General features: G+C 54.7%; 1 protein-coding gene across 8 annotated transcripts in view; it reads left to right on the forward strand.

The window, feature by feature from the left end:
• LOC142474735 (cytochrome P450 2C20-like) overlaps positions 1–18,060 on the forward strand; it is a 164,572-nt gene that overhangs the window by 21,070 nt on the left and 125,442 nt on the right. For 4 of the 8 annotated variants that reach the window (XM_075580985.1, XM_075580956.1, XM_075580987.1 and 1 more), the window contains exon 2: positions 13,162–13,345. In XM_075580985.1, coding sequence (XP_075437100.1) covers positions 13,166–13,345 — 180 coding nt within the window. In that variant the 5' untranslated portion in view covers positions 13,162–13,165. Of the gene's footprint in view, positions 1–5,295; positions 5,423–6,708; positions 6,765–12,862; positions 12,886–13,161; positions 13,346–18,060 lie in introns of those variants that run through there. The other 4 variants (XM_075580948.1, XM_075580968.1, XM_075580986.1 and 1 more) reach the window with 3 other exon arrangements.

An 18,060-nucleotide genomic window follows, 5' to 3' on the forward strand; every position in this document is an offset into this window, starting at 1 on the left:
GGTGCTGTCAAATAAAAAAGAATTATGTTTTAAAATAAACTCTATACAGGACAAGATGAACTCTCTCTGGGTGTCATGCAAAGTCTGATCTGCTTCCCTCTCTCTCTCCCCCACCTACCTCTCCCCCTCCCTTCTCCCCCCTCTCTCTCTCCCCCTCCCTCCTCTCTCTCCCTCCCCTTCTCCTCTACCCCCATCCCATTCCCCACTCTCCCCTCCCTCCTCTCTCTTCCCCTCCTTCCTGTCTCTGCAATTCCCCACTCTCAACCCCTCATTCTATCCCCTCTCCCCACTCCTCTTTCTCCGTCTCTCCTCCTCACTCATCTCTCTTCTGCACTGGCACATGGAACGCAGCGTGCCTTCCCTTACTGAGAAGAGAGCACCGATATATGGAACGCAGTTGGCCTTCCCTTACTGAGAAGAGAGCACCGGCACATGGAACACAGCGGGTCCTCCCTTACTGTGAAGAGAGCACCGGCACATGGAACACATCAGGTCCTCCCTTACTGAGAAGAGAGCACCAGCACATGGAACACAGCAGGTCCTCCCTTACTGAGAAGAGAGCACCAGCACATGGAACACAGCGGGTCCTCCCTTACTGAGAAGAGAGCACTGGCACATGGAACGCAGCGGATCCTCCCTTACTGAGAAGAGAGCACTGATACATGGAACGCAGTGGGTCCTCCCTTACTGAAAAGAGAGCACTGGCACACGGAACGCAGCGGGCCTTCACTTACTGAGAACAGAGCACCGACACACTGAATGCAGCGGGCCTTCCTTTACTGAGAAGAGAGCACCGGCACACGGAACGCAGCTGGCCTTCCCTTACTGAGAAGAGAGCACCGACACACGGAACGAAGCGGGCCTTCCCTTACTGAGAAGAGAGCACCGATACATGGAACGCAGCGGGTCCTCCCTTACTGAGAAGAGAGCACCGGCACACGGAACGCAGCGTGTCCTCCCTTACTGAGAAGAGAGCACTGATACATGGAACGCAGCGTGTCCTCCCTTACTGAGAAGAGAGCACCGATACATGGAACGCAGCGGGTCCTCCCTTACTGAGAAGAGAGCACTGATACATGGAACGTAGCGGGCCTTCCCTTACTGAGAAGGGAGCACCGGCACACGGAACGCAGCGGGTCCTCCCTTACTGAGCAGAGAGCACTAGCACACGGAACGCAGCGGGCCTTCCCTTACTGAGAAGAGAGCACCGGCACACGGAACGCAGCGGGCCTTCCCTTACTGAGAAGAGAGTACTGGCACAAGGAACGCAGCAGGTCCTCCCTTACTGAGAAGAGAGCACCGGCACACGGAATGCAGCGGGCCTTCCCTTACTGAGAAGAGAGCACCGGCACACGGAACGCAGCGGGCCTTCCCTTACTGAGAAGAGAGCACTGGCACAAGGAACGCAGCAGGTCCTCCCTTACTGAGAAGAGAGCACCGGCACACGGAATGCAGCGGGCATTCCCTTACTGAGAAGAAAGCACCGATACATGGAACACAGCGGGCCTTCCCTTACTGAGAAGAGAGCACTGGCACACGGAACGCAGCGGGCCTTCCCTTACTGAGAAGAGAGCACCGGCACACGGAACACAGCGGGCCTTCCCTTACTGAGAAGAGAGCACCAGCACACGGAACACAGCGGGCCTTCCCTTACTGAGAAGAGAGCACCGGCACATGGAACACAGCGGGCCTTACCTTTCTGAGAAGAGAGCACCGGCACACGGAACACAGCGGGCCTTCCCTTACTGAGAAGAAAGCACCGATACATGGAACACAGCGGGCCTTCCCTTACTGAGAAGAGAGCACCGGCACACGGAACGCAGCAGGTCCTCCCTTACTGAGAAGAGAGCACTGGCACACGGAATACAGCGGGTCCTCCCTTACTGAGAAGAGAGCACCGGCACATGGAACGCAGCGGGTCCTCCCTTACTGAGAAGAGAGCACCGGCACATGGAACGCAGCGGGTCCTCCCTTACTGAGAAGAGAGCACCGGCACACGGAACACAGCAGGTCCTCCCTTACTGAGAAGAGAGCACCGGCACATGGAACGCAGCGGGCCTTCCCTTACTGAGAAGAGAGCACCGATACATGGAACGCAGCGGGTCCTCCCTTACTGAGAAGAGAGCACCGATACATGGAACGCAGCGGGCCTTCCCTTACTGAGAAGAGAGCACCGGCAAATGGAACACAGCGGGTCCTCCCTTACTGAGAAGAGAGCACCGGCACACGGAACGCAGTGGGTCCTCCCTTACTGAGAAGAGTGCACCGGCACACGGAACGCAGCGGGCCTTCCCTTACTGAGAAGAGAGCACCGGCACACGGAACGCAGCGGGTCCTCCCTTACTGAGAAGAGAGTACCGGCACACGGAACCGTTCTAGGGATACCACTCATCCCCATGCCCCATTTACCTTTCTGGTCTGTGCTGAAGCAGGGAATCCTAGAGGTGAGTCGCGCAAGCGTTTTCAAGGGGAGATTTTGCCGGAGCAATGTGTCTCAATGTATCCGAGAATCCGACCTGATTCCCGGGTACATTTTTAGGGTCTCCAGTAACTCTGGAAACCCGGCTACCCAGGCACATTCTGACAAGACTTCCTCCGCAAACCCCCCCCCACCCCCATGCAACTCATACCCCAGTGATCTCTGCTCGCTGGCACCCCCCCCTCAGCGATCTCTGCTCGCTGGCACCCCGCCCCCCTCAGCGATCTTTGCTCGGTGGCACCTACCCCCCCAGCGATCTCTGCTCACTGGCACCCCCCCAGTGATCTCTGCTCGCTGGCACCCCCCCAGAGATCTCTGCTCGCTGGCACCCCTCCCCCAGCGATCTCTGCTGGCTGGCACCCCCCCAGCGATCTCTGCTCGCTGGCACTCCTGGAAAGGTAAAAACACATACATTCTTTATTGCCGCATAATTATTCACAATGCATAACCAATCACTGGGCTCAAGAGCTGACACTCCTGAACACCAATACATGGATCAGAGGTAACCAAACGGGCTTAAACCTTTATTGTTGAGCCTGGTTAACCCCTCACTGTCACACTCTCCACCCTCCCTGATCTCTCCCCTCTCATAGATCTCTTTCCACCTCTCTCCCCTCCCTCATCTCTCTCTCTCTCTACCCCTCCCTTCTCTCTCTCCATATCCCTCCTCTCCCCCCTCCCCACACTCTCCCTCCATCCCCACTCTCTACCCCACCTCCCCTCTCTCTATCCTCAACCTATCTCTCTCTTCCCACTCCATCCTCTTTCTCACTCCCCTCCATCCTACTCTGTCGCCCTCACCCTCCCGCATCTCTCTCTACCTCTCCCTCCTCTCTCTCTCTGCACACCTCCACCCGCTAACCGCGAAGGCAATAAAGGGGTTAACCACCAGTGCCATGCTTATCGTGGGTAGCGGGGGTGGGTGAAGGGGGTTTTAGCCCAGAGGCCTACCATGTGGTAACTGAATTTAGGAGATTCATATTGTGAATTTCTCATATTAAATTCCTTTTCCAGCGTCTCATTGGCCATGGATTTGCATTTAGATTTCTCTGGAAGCAGATTCCGTTCAGTCTATCTTGCTTGGTCAAATACTTTGTGAATTTGTTTGGCATCATAGCTTTGTTTTTTTTTATCACTGGGTCAAACGCTGGCCAAGAGCTTCTTGGACAGGGTCCAAGGAACAGTTCCTTCTAATTCTATAAAATTGGCTCTTGGGCATATTTTCTTACCATTTTTTAATGATTACTGGAAGAATGAAGGCCGCTGTTTGTTGCTACTGTTTTGAAATGTCTCGGTGAGTATTTGGGCATTGTCGACCCGCAGAGAGCGCCAAGTCCAGAAATATAGCACGTGTGGATTCAATATTGAATGTAAATTTTAAACCCATATCATTATTATCAAAAGAAGACAGGCTGGCCGACAATTCATCCCTATTCCCGTCCCCAGCGATGATGATGTCATCAATGAAACGGCCATAGAACACCAGGCCCGGCCCCAGCCGGGTCTCACTCCACACAGTGTCCACCGACAACCCAAGGTAGAGATTAGCGTAGCTGGGGGCAAACCTGGTGCCCACGGCCATCCCACAGATCTGTAAATATTAGGTGCTGTCAAATAAAAAAGAATTATGTTTTAAAATAAACTCTATACAGGACAAGATGAACTCTCTCTGGGTGTCATGCAAAGTCTGATCTGCTTCCCTCTCTCTCTCCCCCACCTACCTCTCCCCCTCCCTTCTCCCCCCTCTCTCTCTCCCCCTCCCTCCTCTCTCTCCCTCCCCTTCTCCTCTACCCCCATCCCATTCCCCACTCTCCCCTCCCTCCTCTCTCTTCCCCTCCTTCCTGTCTCTGCAATTCCCCACTCTCAACCCCTCATTCTATCCCCTCTCCCCACTCCTCTTTCTCCGTCTCTCCTCCTCACTCATCTCTCTTCTGCACTGGCACATGGAACGCAGCGGGCCTTCCCTTACTGAGAAGAGAGCACCGATATATGGAACGCAGTTGGCCTTCCCTTACTGAGAAGAGAGCACCGGCACATGGAACACAGCGGGTCCTCCCTTACTGTGAAGAGAGCACCGGCACATGGAACACATCAGGTCCTCCCTTACTGAGAAGAGAGCACCAGCACATGGAACACAGCAGGTCCTCCCTTACTAAGAAGAGAGCACCAGCACATGGAACACAGCGGGTCCTCCCTTACTGAGAAGAGAGCACCGATACATGGAACGCAGCGGGCCTTCCCTTACTGAGAAGAGAGCACCGGCAAATGGAACACAGCGGGTCCTCCCTTACTGAGAAGAGAGCACCGGCACACGGAACGCAGTGGGTCCTCCCTTACTGAGAAGAGTGCACCGGCACACGGAACGCAGCGGGCCTTCCCTTACTGAGAAGAGAGCACCGATATATGGAACGCAGTTGGCCTTCCCTTACTGAGAAGAGAGCACCGGCACATGGAACACAGCGGGTCCTCCCTTACTGTGAAGAGAGCACCGGCACATGGAACACATCAGGTCCTCCCTTACTGAGAAGAGAGCACCAGCACATGGAACACAGCAGGTCCTCCCTTACTAAGAAGAGAGCACCAGCACATGGAACACAGCGGGTCCTCCCTTACTGAGAAGAGAGCACCGATACATGGAACGCAGCGGGCCTTCCCTTACTGAGAAGAGAGCACCGGCAAATGGAACACAGCGGGTCCTCCCTTACTGAGAAGAGAGCACCGGCACACGGAACGCAGTGGGTCCTCCCTTACTGAGAAGAGTGCACCGGCACACGGAACGCAGCGGGCCTTCCCTTACTGAGAAGAGAGCACCGGCACACGGAACGCAGCGGGTCCTCCCTTACTGAGAAGAGAGTACCGGCACACGGAACCGTTCTAGGGATACCACTCATCCCCATGCCCCATTTACCTTTCTGGTCTGTGCTGAAGCAGGGAATCCTAGAGGTGAGTCGCGCAAGCGTTTTCAAGGGGAGATTTTGCCGGAGCAATGTGTCTCAATGTATCCGAGAATCCGACCTGATTCCCGGGTACATTTTTAGGGTCTCCAGTAACTCTGGAAACCCGGCTACCCAGGCACATTCTGACAAGACTTCCTCCGCAAACCCCCCCCCACCCCCATGCAACTCATACCCCAGTGATCTCTGCTCGCTGGCACCCCCCCCTCAGCGATCTCTGCTCGCTGGCACCCCGCCCCCCTCAGCGATCTTTGCTCGGTGGCACCTACCCCCCCAGCGATCTCTGCTCACTGGCACCCCCCCAGTGATCTCTGCTCGCTGGCACCCCCCCAGAGATCTCTGCTCGCTGGCACCCCTCCCCCAGCGATCTCTGCTGGCTGGCACCCCCCCAGCGATCTCTGCTCGCTGGCACTCCTGGAAAGGTAAAAACACATACATTCTTTATTGCCGCATAATTATTCACAATGCATAACCAATCACTGGGCTCAAGAGCTGACACTCCTGAACACCAATACATGGATCAGAGGTAACCAAACGGGCTTAAACCTTTATTGTTGAGCCTGGTTAACCCCTCACTGTCACACTCTCCACCCTCCCTGATCTCTCCCCTCTCATAGATCTCTTTCCACCTCTCTCCCCTCCCTCATCTCTCTCTCTCTCTCTACCCCTCCCTTCTCTCTCTCCATATCCCTCCTCTCCCCCCTCCCCACACTCTCCCTCCATCCCCACTCTCTACCCCACCTCCCCTCTCTCTATCCTCAACCTATCTCTCTCTACCCTCTCTCTTCCCACTCCATCCTCTTTCTCACTCCCCTCCATCCTACTCTGTCGCCCTCACCCTCCCGCATCTCTCTCTACCTCTCCCTCCTCTCTCTCTCTGCACACCTCCACCCGCTAACCGCGAAGGCAATAAAGGGGTTAACCACCAGTGCCATGCTTATCGTGGGTAGCGGGGGTGGGTGAAGGGGGTTTTAGCCCAGAGGCCTACCATGTGGTAACTGAATTTAGGAGATTCATATTGTGAATTTCTCATATTAAATTCCTTTTCCAGCGTCTCATTGGCCATGGATTTGCATTTAGATTTCTCTGGAAGCAGATTCCGTTCAGTCTATCTTGCTTGGTCAAATACTTTGTGAATTTGTTTGGCATCATAGCTTTGTTTTTTTTTATCACTGGGTCAAACGCTGGCCAAGAGCTTCTTGGACAGGGTCCAAGGAACAGTTCCTTCTAATTCTATAAAATTGGCTCTTGGGCATATTTTCTTACCATTTTTTAATGATTACTGGAAGAATGAAGGCCGCTGTTTGTTGCTACTGTTTTGAAATGTCTCGGTGAGTATTTGGGCATTGTCGACCCGCAGAGAGCGCCAAGTCCAGAAATATAGCACGTGTGGATTCAATATTGAATGTAAATTTTAAACCCATATCATTATTATCAAAAGAAGACAGGCTGGCTGACAATTCATCCCTATTCCCGTCCCCAGCGATGATGATGTCATCAATGAAACGGCCATAGAACACCAGGCCCGGCCCCAGCCGGGTCTCACTCCACACAGTGTCCACCGACAACCCAAGGTAGAGATTAGCGTAGCTGGGGGCAAACCTGGTGCCCACGGCCATCCCACAGATCTGTAAATATTAGGTGCTGTCAAATAAAAAAGAATTATGTTTTAAAATAAACTCTATACAGGACAAGATGAACTCTCTCTGGGTGTCATGCAAAGTCTGATCTGCTTCCCTCTCTCTCTCCCCCACCTACCTCTCCCCCTCCCTTCTCCCCCCTCTCTCTCTCCCCCTCCCTCCTCTCTCTCCCTCCCCTTCTCCTCTACCCCCATCCCATTCCCCACTCTCCCCTCCCTCCTCTCTCTTCCCCTCCTTCCTGTCTCTGCAATTCCCCACTCTCAACCCCTCATTCTATCCCCTCTCCCCACTCCTCTTTCTCCGTCTCTCCTCCTCACTCATCTCTCTTCTGCACTGGCACATGGAACGCAGCGGGCCTTCCCTTACTGAGAAGAGAGCACCGATATATGGAACGCAGTTGGCCTTCCCTTACTGAGAAGAGAGCACCGGCACATGGAACACAGCGGGTCCTCCCTTACTGTGAAGAGAGCACCGGCACATGGAACACATCAGGTCCTCCCTTACTGAGAAGAGAGCACCAGCACATGGAACACAGCAGGTCCTCCCTTACTGAGAAGAGAGCACCAGCACATGGAACACAGCGGGTCCTCCCTTACTGAGAAGAGAGCACTGATACATGGAACGCAGCGGGCCTTCCCTTACTGAGAAGAGAGCACTGGCACATGGAACGCAGCAGGCCTTCCCTTACTGAGAAGAGAGCACCGGCACACGGAACGCAGCGGGTCCTCCCTTACTGAGAAGAGAGCACCGATACATGGAAAGCAGCGGGTCCTCCCTTACTAAGAAGAGAGCACTGGCACATGGAACGCAGCGGATCCTCCCTTACTGAGAAGAGAGCACTGGCACATGGAACGCAGCGGGTCCTCCCTTACTGAGAAGGGAGCACCGATACATGGAACGCAGCGGGTCCTCCCTTACTGAGAAGAGAGCACTGATACATGGAACGTAGCGGGCCTTCCCTTACTGAGAAGGGAGCACCGGCACACGGAACGCAGCGGGTCCTCCCTTACTGAGAAGAGAGCACTAGCACACGGAACGCAGCGGGCCTTCCCTTACTGAGAAGAGAGCACCGGCACACGGAACGCAGCGGGCCTTCCCTTACTGAGAAGAGAGTACTGGCACAAGGAACGCAGCAGGTCCTCCCTTACTGAGAAGAGAGCACCGGCACACGGAATGCAGCGGGCCTTCCCTTACTGAGAAGAGAGCACCGGCACACGGAACGCAGCGGGCCTTCCCTTACTGAGAAGAGAGCACTGGCACAAGGAACGCAGCAGGTCCTCCCTTACTGAGAAGAGAGCACCGGCACACGGAATGCAGCGGGCCTTCCCTTACTGAGAAGAAAGCACCGATACATGGAACACAGCGGGCCTTCCCTTACTGAGAAGAGAGCACTGGCACACGGAACGCAGCGGGCTTTCCCTTACTGAGAAGAGAGCACCGGCACACGGAACACAGCGGGCCTTCCCTTACTGAGAAGAGAGCACCAGCACACGGAACACAGCGGGCCTTCCCTTACTGAGAAGAGAGCACCGGCACATGGAACACAGCGGGCCTTACCTTTCTGAGAAGAGAGCACCGGCACACGGAACACAGCGGGCCTTCCCTTACTGAGAAGAAAGCACCGATACATGGAACACAGCGGGCCTTCCCTTACTGAGAAGAGAGCACCGGCACACGGAACGCAGCAGGTCCTCCCTTACTGAGAAGAGAGCACTGGCACACGGAATACAGCGGGTCCTCCCTTACTGAGAAGAGAGCACCGGCACATGGAACGCAGCGGGTCCTCCCTTACTGAGAAGAGAGCACCGGCACATGGAACGCAGCGGGTCCTCCCTTACTGAGAAGAGAGCACCGGCACTTGGAACACAGCGGGTCCTCCCTTACTGAGAAGAGAGCACCGGCACATGGAACGCAGCGGGCCTTCCCTTACTGAGAAGAGAGCACCGATACATGGAACGCAGCGGGTCCTCCCTTACTGAGAAGAGAGCACCGATACATGGAACGCAGCGGGCCTTCCCTTACTGAGAAGAGAGCACCGGCAAATGGAACACAGCGGGTCCTCCCTTACTGAGAAGAGAGCACCGGCACACGGAACGCAGCGGGCCTTCCCTTACTGAGAAGAGAGCACCGATACATGGAACGCAGCGGGTCCTCCCTTACTGAGAAGAGAGCACCGATACATGGAACGCAGCGGGTCCTCCCTTACTGAGAAGAGAGCACCGGCACATGGAACACAGCGGGTCCTCCCTTACTGAGAAGAGAGCAACGGCACACGGAACGCAGCGGGCCTTCCCTTACTGAGAAGAAAGCACCGGCACATGAAACACAGTGGGCCTTCCCTTACTGAGAAGAGAGCACCGGCACACGGAATGCAGCGGGCCTTCCCTTACTGAGAAGAGAGCACCGGCACACGGAATGCAGCGGGCCTTCCCTTACTGAGAAGAGAGCACCGGCACACGGAACGCAGCGGGCCTTCCCTTACTGAGAAGACAGCACCGGCACACGGAACGCAGCGGGCCTTCCCTTACTGAGAAGAGAGCACCGGCACACGGAATGCAGCGGGCCTTCCTTTACTGAGAAGAGAGCACCGGCACACGGAACGCAGTGGGTCCTCCCTTACTGAGAAGAGTGCACCGGCACACGGAACGCAGCGGGCCTTCCCTTACTGAGAAGAGAGCACCGGCACACGGAACGCAGCGGGTCCTCCCTTACTGAGAAGAGAGTACCGGCACACGGAACGCAGCAGGTCCTCCCCTACTGAGAAGAGAGTACCGGCACACGGAACGCAGCGGATCCTCCCTTACTGAGAAGAGAGCACCGGCACACGGAATGCAGCGGGCCTTCCCTTACTGAGAAGAGAACACCGGCACACGGAACGCAGCGGGTCCTCCCTTACTGAGAAGAGTGCACCGGCACACGGAACGCAGCGGGTGCTCCCTTACTGAGAAGAGAGCACCGGCACACGGAACGCAGCGGGTCCTCCCTTACTGAGAAGAGAGCACCGGCACACGGAACGCAGCGGGCCTTCCCTTACTGAGAAGAGAGCACCGGCACATGGAACACAGCGGGCCTTACCTTTCTGAGAAGAGAGCACCGGCACACGGAACACAGCGGGCCTTCCCTTACTGAGAAGAAAGCACCGATACATGGAACACAGCGGGCCTTCCCTTACTGAGAAGAGAGCACCGGCACACGGAACGCAGCAGGTCCTCCCTTACTGAGAAGAGAGCACTGGCACACGGAATACAGCGGGTCCTCCCTTACTGAGAAGAGAGCACCGGCACATGGAACGCAGCGGGTCCTCACTTACTGAGAAGAGAGCACCGGCACACGGAACGCAGCGGGTCCTCCCTTACTGAGAAGACAGCACCGGCACACGGAACGCAGCGGGCCTTCCCTTACTGAGAAGAGAGCACCGGCACACGGAATGCAGCGGGCCTTCCTTTACTGAGAAGAGAGCACCGGCACACGGAACGCAGTGGGTCCTCCCTTACTGAGAAGAGTGCACCGGCACACGGAACGCAGCGGGCCTTCCCTTACTGAGAAGAGAGCACCGGCACACGGAACGCAGCAGGTCCTCCCCTACTGAGAAGAGAGTACCGGCACACGGAACGCAGCGGATCCTCCCTTACTGAGAAGAGAGCACCGGCACACGGAATGCAGCGGGCCTTCCCTTACTGAGAAGAGAACACCGGCACACGGAACGCAGCGGGTCCTCCCTTACTGAGAAGAGTGCACCGGCACACGGAACGCAGCGGGTGCTCCCTTACTGAGAAGAGAGCACCGGCACACGGAACGCAGCGGGTCCTCCCTTACTGAGAAGAGAGCACCGGCACACGGAACGCAGCGGGCCTTCCCTTACTGAGAAGAGAGCACCGGCACATGGAACACAGCGGGCCTTACCTTTCTGAGAAGAGAGCACCGGCACACGGAACACAGCGGGCCTTCCCTTACTGAGAAGAAAGCACCGATACATGGAACACAGCGGGCCTTCCCTTACTGAGAAGAGAGCACCGGCACACGGAACGCAGCAGGTCCTCCCTTACTGAGAAGAGAGCACTGGCACACGGAATACAGCGGGTCCTCCCTTACTGAGAAGAGAGCACCGGCACATGGAACGCAGCGGGTCCTCACTTACTGAGAAGAGAGCACCGGCACATGGAACGCAGCGGGTCCTCCCTTACTGAGAAGAGAGCACCGGCACACGGAACACAGCGGGTCCTCCCTTACTGAGAAGAGAGCACCGGCACATGGAACGCAGCGGGCCTTCCCTTACTGAGAAGAGAGCACCGATACATGGAACGCAGCGGGTCCTCCCTTACTGAGAAGAGAGCACCGATACATGGAACGCAGCGGGTCCTCCCTTACTGAGAAGAGAGCACCGATACATGGAACGCAGCGGGCCTTCCCTTACTGAGAAGAGAGCACCGGCAAATGGAACACAGCGGGTCCTCCCTTACTGAGAAGAGAGCACCGGCACACGGAACGCAGCGGGCCTTCCCTTACTGAGAAGAGAGCACCGATACATGGAACGCAGTGGGTCCTCCCTTACTGAGAAGAGAGCACCGATACATGGAACGCAGCGGGTCCTCCCTTACTGAGAATAGAGCACCGGCACACGGAACGCAGCGGGCCTTCCCTTACTGAGAAGAGAGCACCGGCAAATGGAACACAGCGGGTCCTCCCTTACTGAGAAGAGAGCACCGGCACACGGAACGCAGCGGGCCTTCCCTTACTGAGAAGAAAGCACCGGCACATGGAACACAGCGGGCCTTCCCTTACTGAGAAGAGAGCACCGGCACACGGAATGCAGCGGGTCCTCCCTTACTGAGAAGAGAGCACCGGCACACGGAACGCAGCGGGCCTTCCCTGACTGAGAAGAGAGCACCGGCACATGGAACGCAGCGGGCCTTCCCTTACTGAGAAGAGAGCACTGGCACAAGGAACGCAGCGGGTCCTCCCTTACTGAGAAGAGAGCACCGGCACACGGAATGCAGCGGGCCTTCCCTTACTGAGAAGAGAGCACCGGCACACGGAACGCAGCGGGTCCTCCCTTACTGAGAAGAGTGCACCGGCACACGGAACGCAGCGGGCCTTCCCTTACTGAGAAGAGAGCACCGGCACACGGAACGCAGCGGGTCCTCCCTTACTGAGAAGAGAGTACCGGCACACGGAACGCAGCGGGTCCTCCCTTACTGAGAAGAGAGCACCGGCACACGGAACGCAGCGGGCCTTCCCTTACTGAGAAGAGAGCACCGGCACACGGAACGCAGCGGGCCTTCCCTTACTGAGAAGAGAGCACCGGCACACGGAACGCAGCGGGCCTTCCCTTACTGAGAAGAGAGCACCGGCACACGGAACGCAGCGGGCCCTCCCTTACAGAGAAGAGAGCACCGGCACACGGAACACAGCGGGTCCTCCCTTACTGAGAAGAGAGCACCGGCACACGGAACACAGCGGGCCTTCCCTTACTGTGAAGAGAGCACCGGCACGCGGAACGCAGCGGGCCTTACCTTACTGAGAAGAGAGCACCGGCACACGGAACGCAGCGGGCCTTCCCTTACTGAGAAGAGAGCACCGGCACACGGAACGCAGCAGGCCTTCCCTTACTGAGAAGAGAGCACCGGCACACGGAACGCAGCGGGCCTTACCTTACCGCTATACGTATCTACTATTTTTAGATTGCTGGTGGGCAACATTTATTTTTGTCAGATTAGAATACAACAATTGAACACCTATTTCCTGTGTAATGAGCACGAACCTCCCGCAGCGCATCTGGGACATGTTGACATATAATACAGTGACATCAAATGTAGGTACCATCAGTTGATTGTCTACATTGTGCTTCTTATATAGAGTTAATCTACATAACAAACCTACAGTTGTGCCCATTGTGAGAAATATATACAATATGATGAGAAACAGAAGGGGTCCCTTTAATCCTGAACATGCTGTATATATGTATTAGATTGCGAGCTCTTCGGAGTAGAAGATAGTACTGCCTGTATGGATTGACTGCATCTGTTCTGTATACACCTACACCTTGCAAAACTAAATCTATCCTACCATATCCCCCCTTCTCCTACAGGAACATGGACATCTTCCCAGCCCTGAGTCTGTCCCTCTCCTTCCTCCTCACCCTCCTCTTCTTCATCTCATTCTGGAGGCAGCAGAAGAGGTCTCACTTTCTGCCCCCTGGTCCCGCTCCTCTGCCGCTGCTGGGGAACGTGAGCTATGTCAGTAAGGCAGCAGCAAGCAAACACTACCTGCAGGTACGTAGCACCGGGGAGTCCTAGAGCAGTAGTGAGTATACTGAAAATGCTATTTTTGACATTGTTCATCTGGAATCCATGTTTGTGCGTCATCGTGATTAATACCCTACAGGAAAGGCATCAATCCCTGCGGGCAGCAAGGGAACACTGTGTTACTTATGTCACGTTTTAATGTATGTAATACATTGTACATATTATTTAGTGTATTTATAAAACATGGGGTTATGAAGATGAATGCAACGCATGTCCTAATGATGGAGCTGCTTTTAGTGCATGTATGTGTGAGCAAAGAGGAGCAGTGAGGCCGCACTCACACTCACAGACACGGAGTATGCAGTATACGGCATCTGTTTCTAGTGCTGATTCACAGCAGATTACTTATTCCCATTGACCTGTTCTCCTTCTCTTTCTGTCTGTGAGTGTGGGCTCCCTACTTTTCTATGTCCATACATATTGAGGGGCGCAGGGGTCCCCTGAGGGCTCCCTGCAACGTTAGTATATGTGACCCCCTTTCCCCTACGCCTATGGGAAGCCGCGAGCGATTACGCGTGCTGCTGTTACCTGTGAGGCTGACAGGAGGCCTGAGCCTCCGCTTCTGGGGAGCCTGGGGTGCTATATCTCATGGTGCAGCGCCTCCACCTATGAGGATCCCAGCGTAGGCGGGATGACTCCTCATAGGACACAATAACTACTATACACCCTGGTATAATATAACTTGTGACGGTAGAGGGTAACCAGGCTCTAAATAAAGGCAAAGCCCATTTTTGGTTACCCCTGATCGGTATATAAGGGTACAAGAGAGTTAGCTCTAGGACCCAGTAGCAGTGTATTGCTTTTACATACTGTCTGCAATAAAGATATTTTTAGTGTTTTTTCCCTTTCCGGGCGTGCCAGCGAGCAGGGATTGCTGGGGGATGAGTTTCCGGGCGTGCCAGCGAGCAGGGATTGCTGAGCTATGAGTTTCCGGGCGTGCCAGCGAGCAGGGATTGCTGGGGCATGAGTTTCCGGGCGTGCCAGCGAGCAGGGATCGCTGGGGGATTAGTTTCCGGGCGTGCCAGCGAGCAGGGATTGCTGGGGGATGAGTTTCCGGGCGTGCAGGCGAGCAGGGATTGCTGGGGGATGAGTTTCCGGGCGTGCCAGCGAGCAGGGATTGCTGGGGGATGAGTTTCCGGGAGTGCCAGCGAGCAGGGATCGCTGGGGGATGAGTTTCTGGGCGTGCCAGCGAGCAGGGATCGCTAGGGTATGAGTTTCCGGGCGTGCCAGCGAGCAGGGATTGCTGGGGGATGAGTTTCCGGGAGTGCCAGCGAGCAGGGATCGCTGGGGGATGAGTTTCTGGGCGTGCCAGCGAGCAGGGATCGCTGGGGGATGAGTTTCTGGGCGTGCCAGCGAGCAGGGAGTGCTGGGGTATGGGTTTCCGGGCATGCCAGCGGCCAGGGATTGCTGGGCTATGAGTTTCCGGGCATGCCAGCGAGCAGGGAGTGCCAGTGAGCAGGGAGTGCCAGCGAGCAGGGAGTGCCAGCGAGCAGGGAGTGCAGGGGGATGAGTTTCACAGGGGTTTTCAGGAGAAAGTGTTGTCAGAATGTACCTAGCTAGTCGGGATCTGGAGTTGCTGGTTCCCCTATAAATGTACCCGGGAATCATGCTTGGTTCTCAGATACATGTAGGCACATTGTCAGGGCAAAATCTCCCCTTGAAAATGCTTGCGCGACTCACTGCTAGAGTTCCCTGCTTCAGCATAGCCTTGAAAGGTAAACAGGGCAAAGGGATGTAAAGTGTCCCTGTAAATATAAGGGGTCCCTAGGTTAATGGGGATACCCAGTTAATGCCCAGAACCTGTATTGGGGTTCATGGGCACTCTGACCATAAGGATAGGGTTGTGAGGGGACTCAGAGTCCAGTCCAGGTCTCTGAGACAGTGTGTGGGGAATAAGGGCTGATAGAATTAAAAGTGCATCTTTCTATTCTATTCCCCACACCCAGAGACTTGGGACATATTGAAAGTATATTTTATTAATACTGTAATGTCCTGTTGTGCACAGTATATGAGCCGGGACTTTCGGAACCGATGCCCACACAGACAGTCAGGGCTGCCACGTTGGTGCCAGTAAGTCTGCTGGACATCGGACTTCAAAGTAGCCAGAGGTGTGAAAGCCATTTGGGTGGCAGGGAAGGGCTCAAGTACCCAGGTCCGGAGGACAATAGTAGTCATCCGGGATGCCATTTGCTCTGCCAGACCTAGTGGAGCCTGTCCCAGCGGGTGGCATGAGATAGGCAGGGACTGAGGTGCCAGACCTGGTACAGCCTGTCCCAGCGGGTGGCATGAGATAGCCAGGGACGGAGGTGCCAGACCTGGTACAGCCTGTCCCAGCGGGTGGCATGAGATAGCCAGGGACGGAGGTGCCAGGCTTTTGCATGACCCTTGGCAATTTCAGATTTCCCGCTGACCCGGCTTTCTAAACCGGCTTGGCTCTGATTGGCTGCTGAGAAAGTTCCCACGCGATGATTGGCTGCCGAGTTCCACGAATGAAACTCCAAATACTATAAGAAACGTCTGAGCCAATCAGGTTTGAGATTTCTAGCAGAGGAAGTGCGGACGGGCTTTTCAAAGATGAATAGCAGAGCAACCGGCTTCGATTTCAAGCCAGGAAAATCTGCCTGCCAGAGTCCCGTTTTTAGCGCCCAAGTTCTAATAATTGAATGTAGCGGTTCCGGGTGGGGGGACTTTATGCTGATTTCAGTTCCAGAGAATCGGTGGTCGCTCCCGGTCAATAGAGTCCAAGTTCTAAGAAGTGAAGGGAGCGGTTCCGGTTGGGAGAACTTCACGCGGTGGAGTGTGGAACTTCACGCGGTGGAGTGTGGAACTTGACGCCGATTTGGGAAACAGGAGATTCTGGGCTAAGTCCCAGTCAGGGGAAAACCCTTATTTTTTAGTTCCCTGCACCTAGGAGAGTCTCGTTTTCGACCCCCAGTAAGTGTGCTTTTCATCTGTATTTTGTGTTTCATTGTGTGTAAGCGAATTTATGCCAAATAAATTACAATTTATTTCATTACCTTGTTTTGCTCAATAAATGATCCTGGTAAAACAGTAGGAACTGCCTGGTCTCCTGTGACATAACTGCTTTACTGTATGACAGTATAACAAATAGCAATATATCACATCAATACAATACAAGGCAATGCACTAATATCAATGGTGGTCCCCCAAAGTCCTGAGGGTGCCCTGGGCACCTAGAACCCCGCTGTCTGCAGAACAATCCCACCCAAGTGTGAGGTAGTGCTACCCCCTGTGAAATGTAGGTGCATGGTGGTACCTTCCTGGTCAACGATCCTGACCAGGGAAAACCTGTGGAGCAGAGTTGGATCAGGTCCCACGCAGCGGGGCCTCCAACATAAATCCCCTTACACCTTACGCTCGAGGCCACGCACGTGGTGATGGCTCCAGCTAGAGTGCCCTGCTTCTGGCAGCCACACGTGAGGCCGTCCCCAGGCTGCAGGTCACCGCGTGAATGTCCGTCCGACGGCGCTGTGGTGTGGGTTGCAGCTCTATAAGGGCCTTCTATCTAGGGCCATCCCTGCAATACTATGCTCAATAGTGGTCGGGGCATAACTGGGGCCTTAGGGCAATGTTCTGGCCTAGTCCAGGGGATTTCGTGCTCCCTGAACATGTCCGTACTCCTCGGTGGCTCACTCAGGACTAACCATGCTGGATTCTAGTCCCGCGGAGGAGATCCGGGTCCACAAAATGGCCGCTTGCTCCTCATTAGCTGGGACGGCCTATGTGATCTTTCCCCACCCCTAGGCTTCTGGGAAATGTAGTTCCACGATACCCAAGATGGCCGCCACTACTTACATTCGGGCTGCCGGAGGAGCGGAGCAGTTCCCCCTCACACCGGAGGTAAGGAAGGGGGACCACGCTGCATATATGTCATTATATATGTATGTGTGGGGTTCACCATAGCCTGCCTCGCCTAACATACATATATGAACAGCATGAGCATGGCACTTTTTCCCTTATAGAGTTTGTTTTTGACAGTTTTCAATTTCTAGGCATTTGTGCCATTGCATTTTGATTCATTTGACCCTAAATTGCACCTTGGTGCAGAAATAACAATGCGGATAGCTGGGCTGTGGGAATGGGGAACTCTGGCTGCTCATACGAAGGGGAATAGAAAGGAGAGGACTTCATGAGAAGTCCTCTCCCACTTTATGGGAATCTTCCCTCCAGGCCTTTGACCATCCGCTGCCCTTTCTAGGAAAGTAACCATCAGCTCTGTAACAGAACTGTCCCAGCCGAGCTCAGGTTAAGAGAAGATCCTTGTCACGGAAGACCAGGTTATTTACACCTCATTCATTGAGCAAAACAAGGTAATGATATCAATTGTAATTTATTTGCATAAATTCGCTTACACACAATGATACACAAAATACAGACAAAAAGACACACTTACTTTGGGACTGGGGTGGAAAACAAGACTTTCCTAGGTGCAGGGAACCCTATGGGAGAGTTTTACCCTGACCGGGACTTAGCCCGGAATCTCCTAGAACCCAAATCGGCATAAAGTTCCACACGCCCCCGCTACGTCCTCTTCTGAGAACTTGGGGCTCTATGCAGTAAGCGCCGAAAAGGCTTTTTTCGCCATTTTCTCGTCAAAATAGCCTTTTCGATTCAGTAAGCGCCGAAAAGTGGCCAAAATCGGCAATTTTTTCCCCCGAAAA

Source organism: Ascaphus truei, chromosome 2, assembly GCF_040206685.1.
Source record: "Ascaphus truei isolate aAscTru1 chromosome 2, aAscTru1.hap1, whole genome shotgun sequence".
NCBI classification, from domain to species: domain Eukaryota; kingdom Metazoa; phylum Chordata; class Amphibia; order Anura; family Ascaphidae; genus Ascaphus; species Ascaphus truei.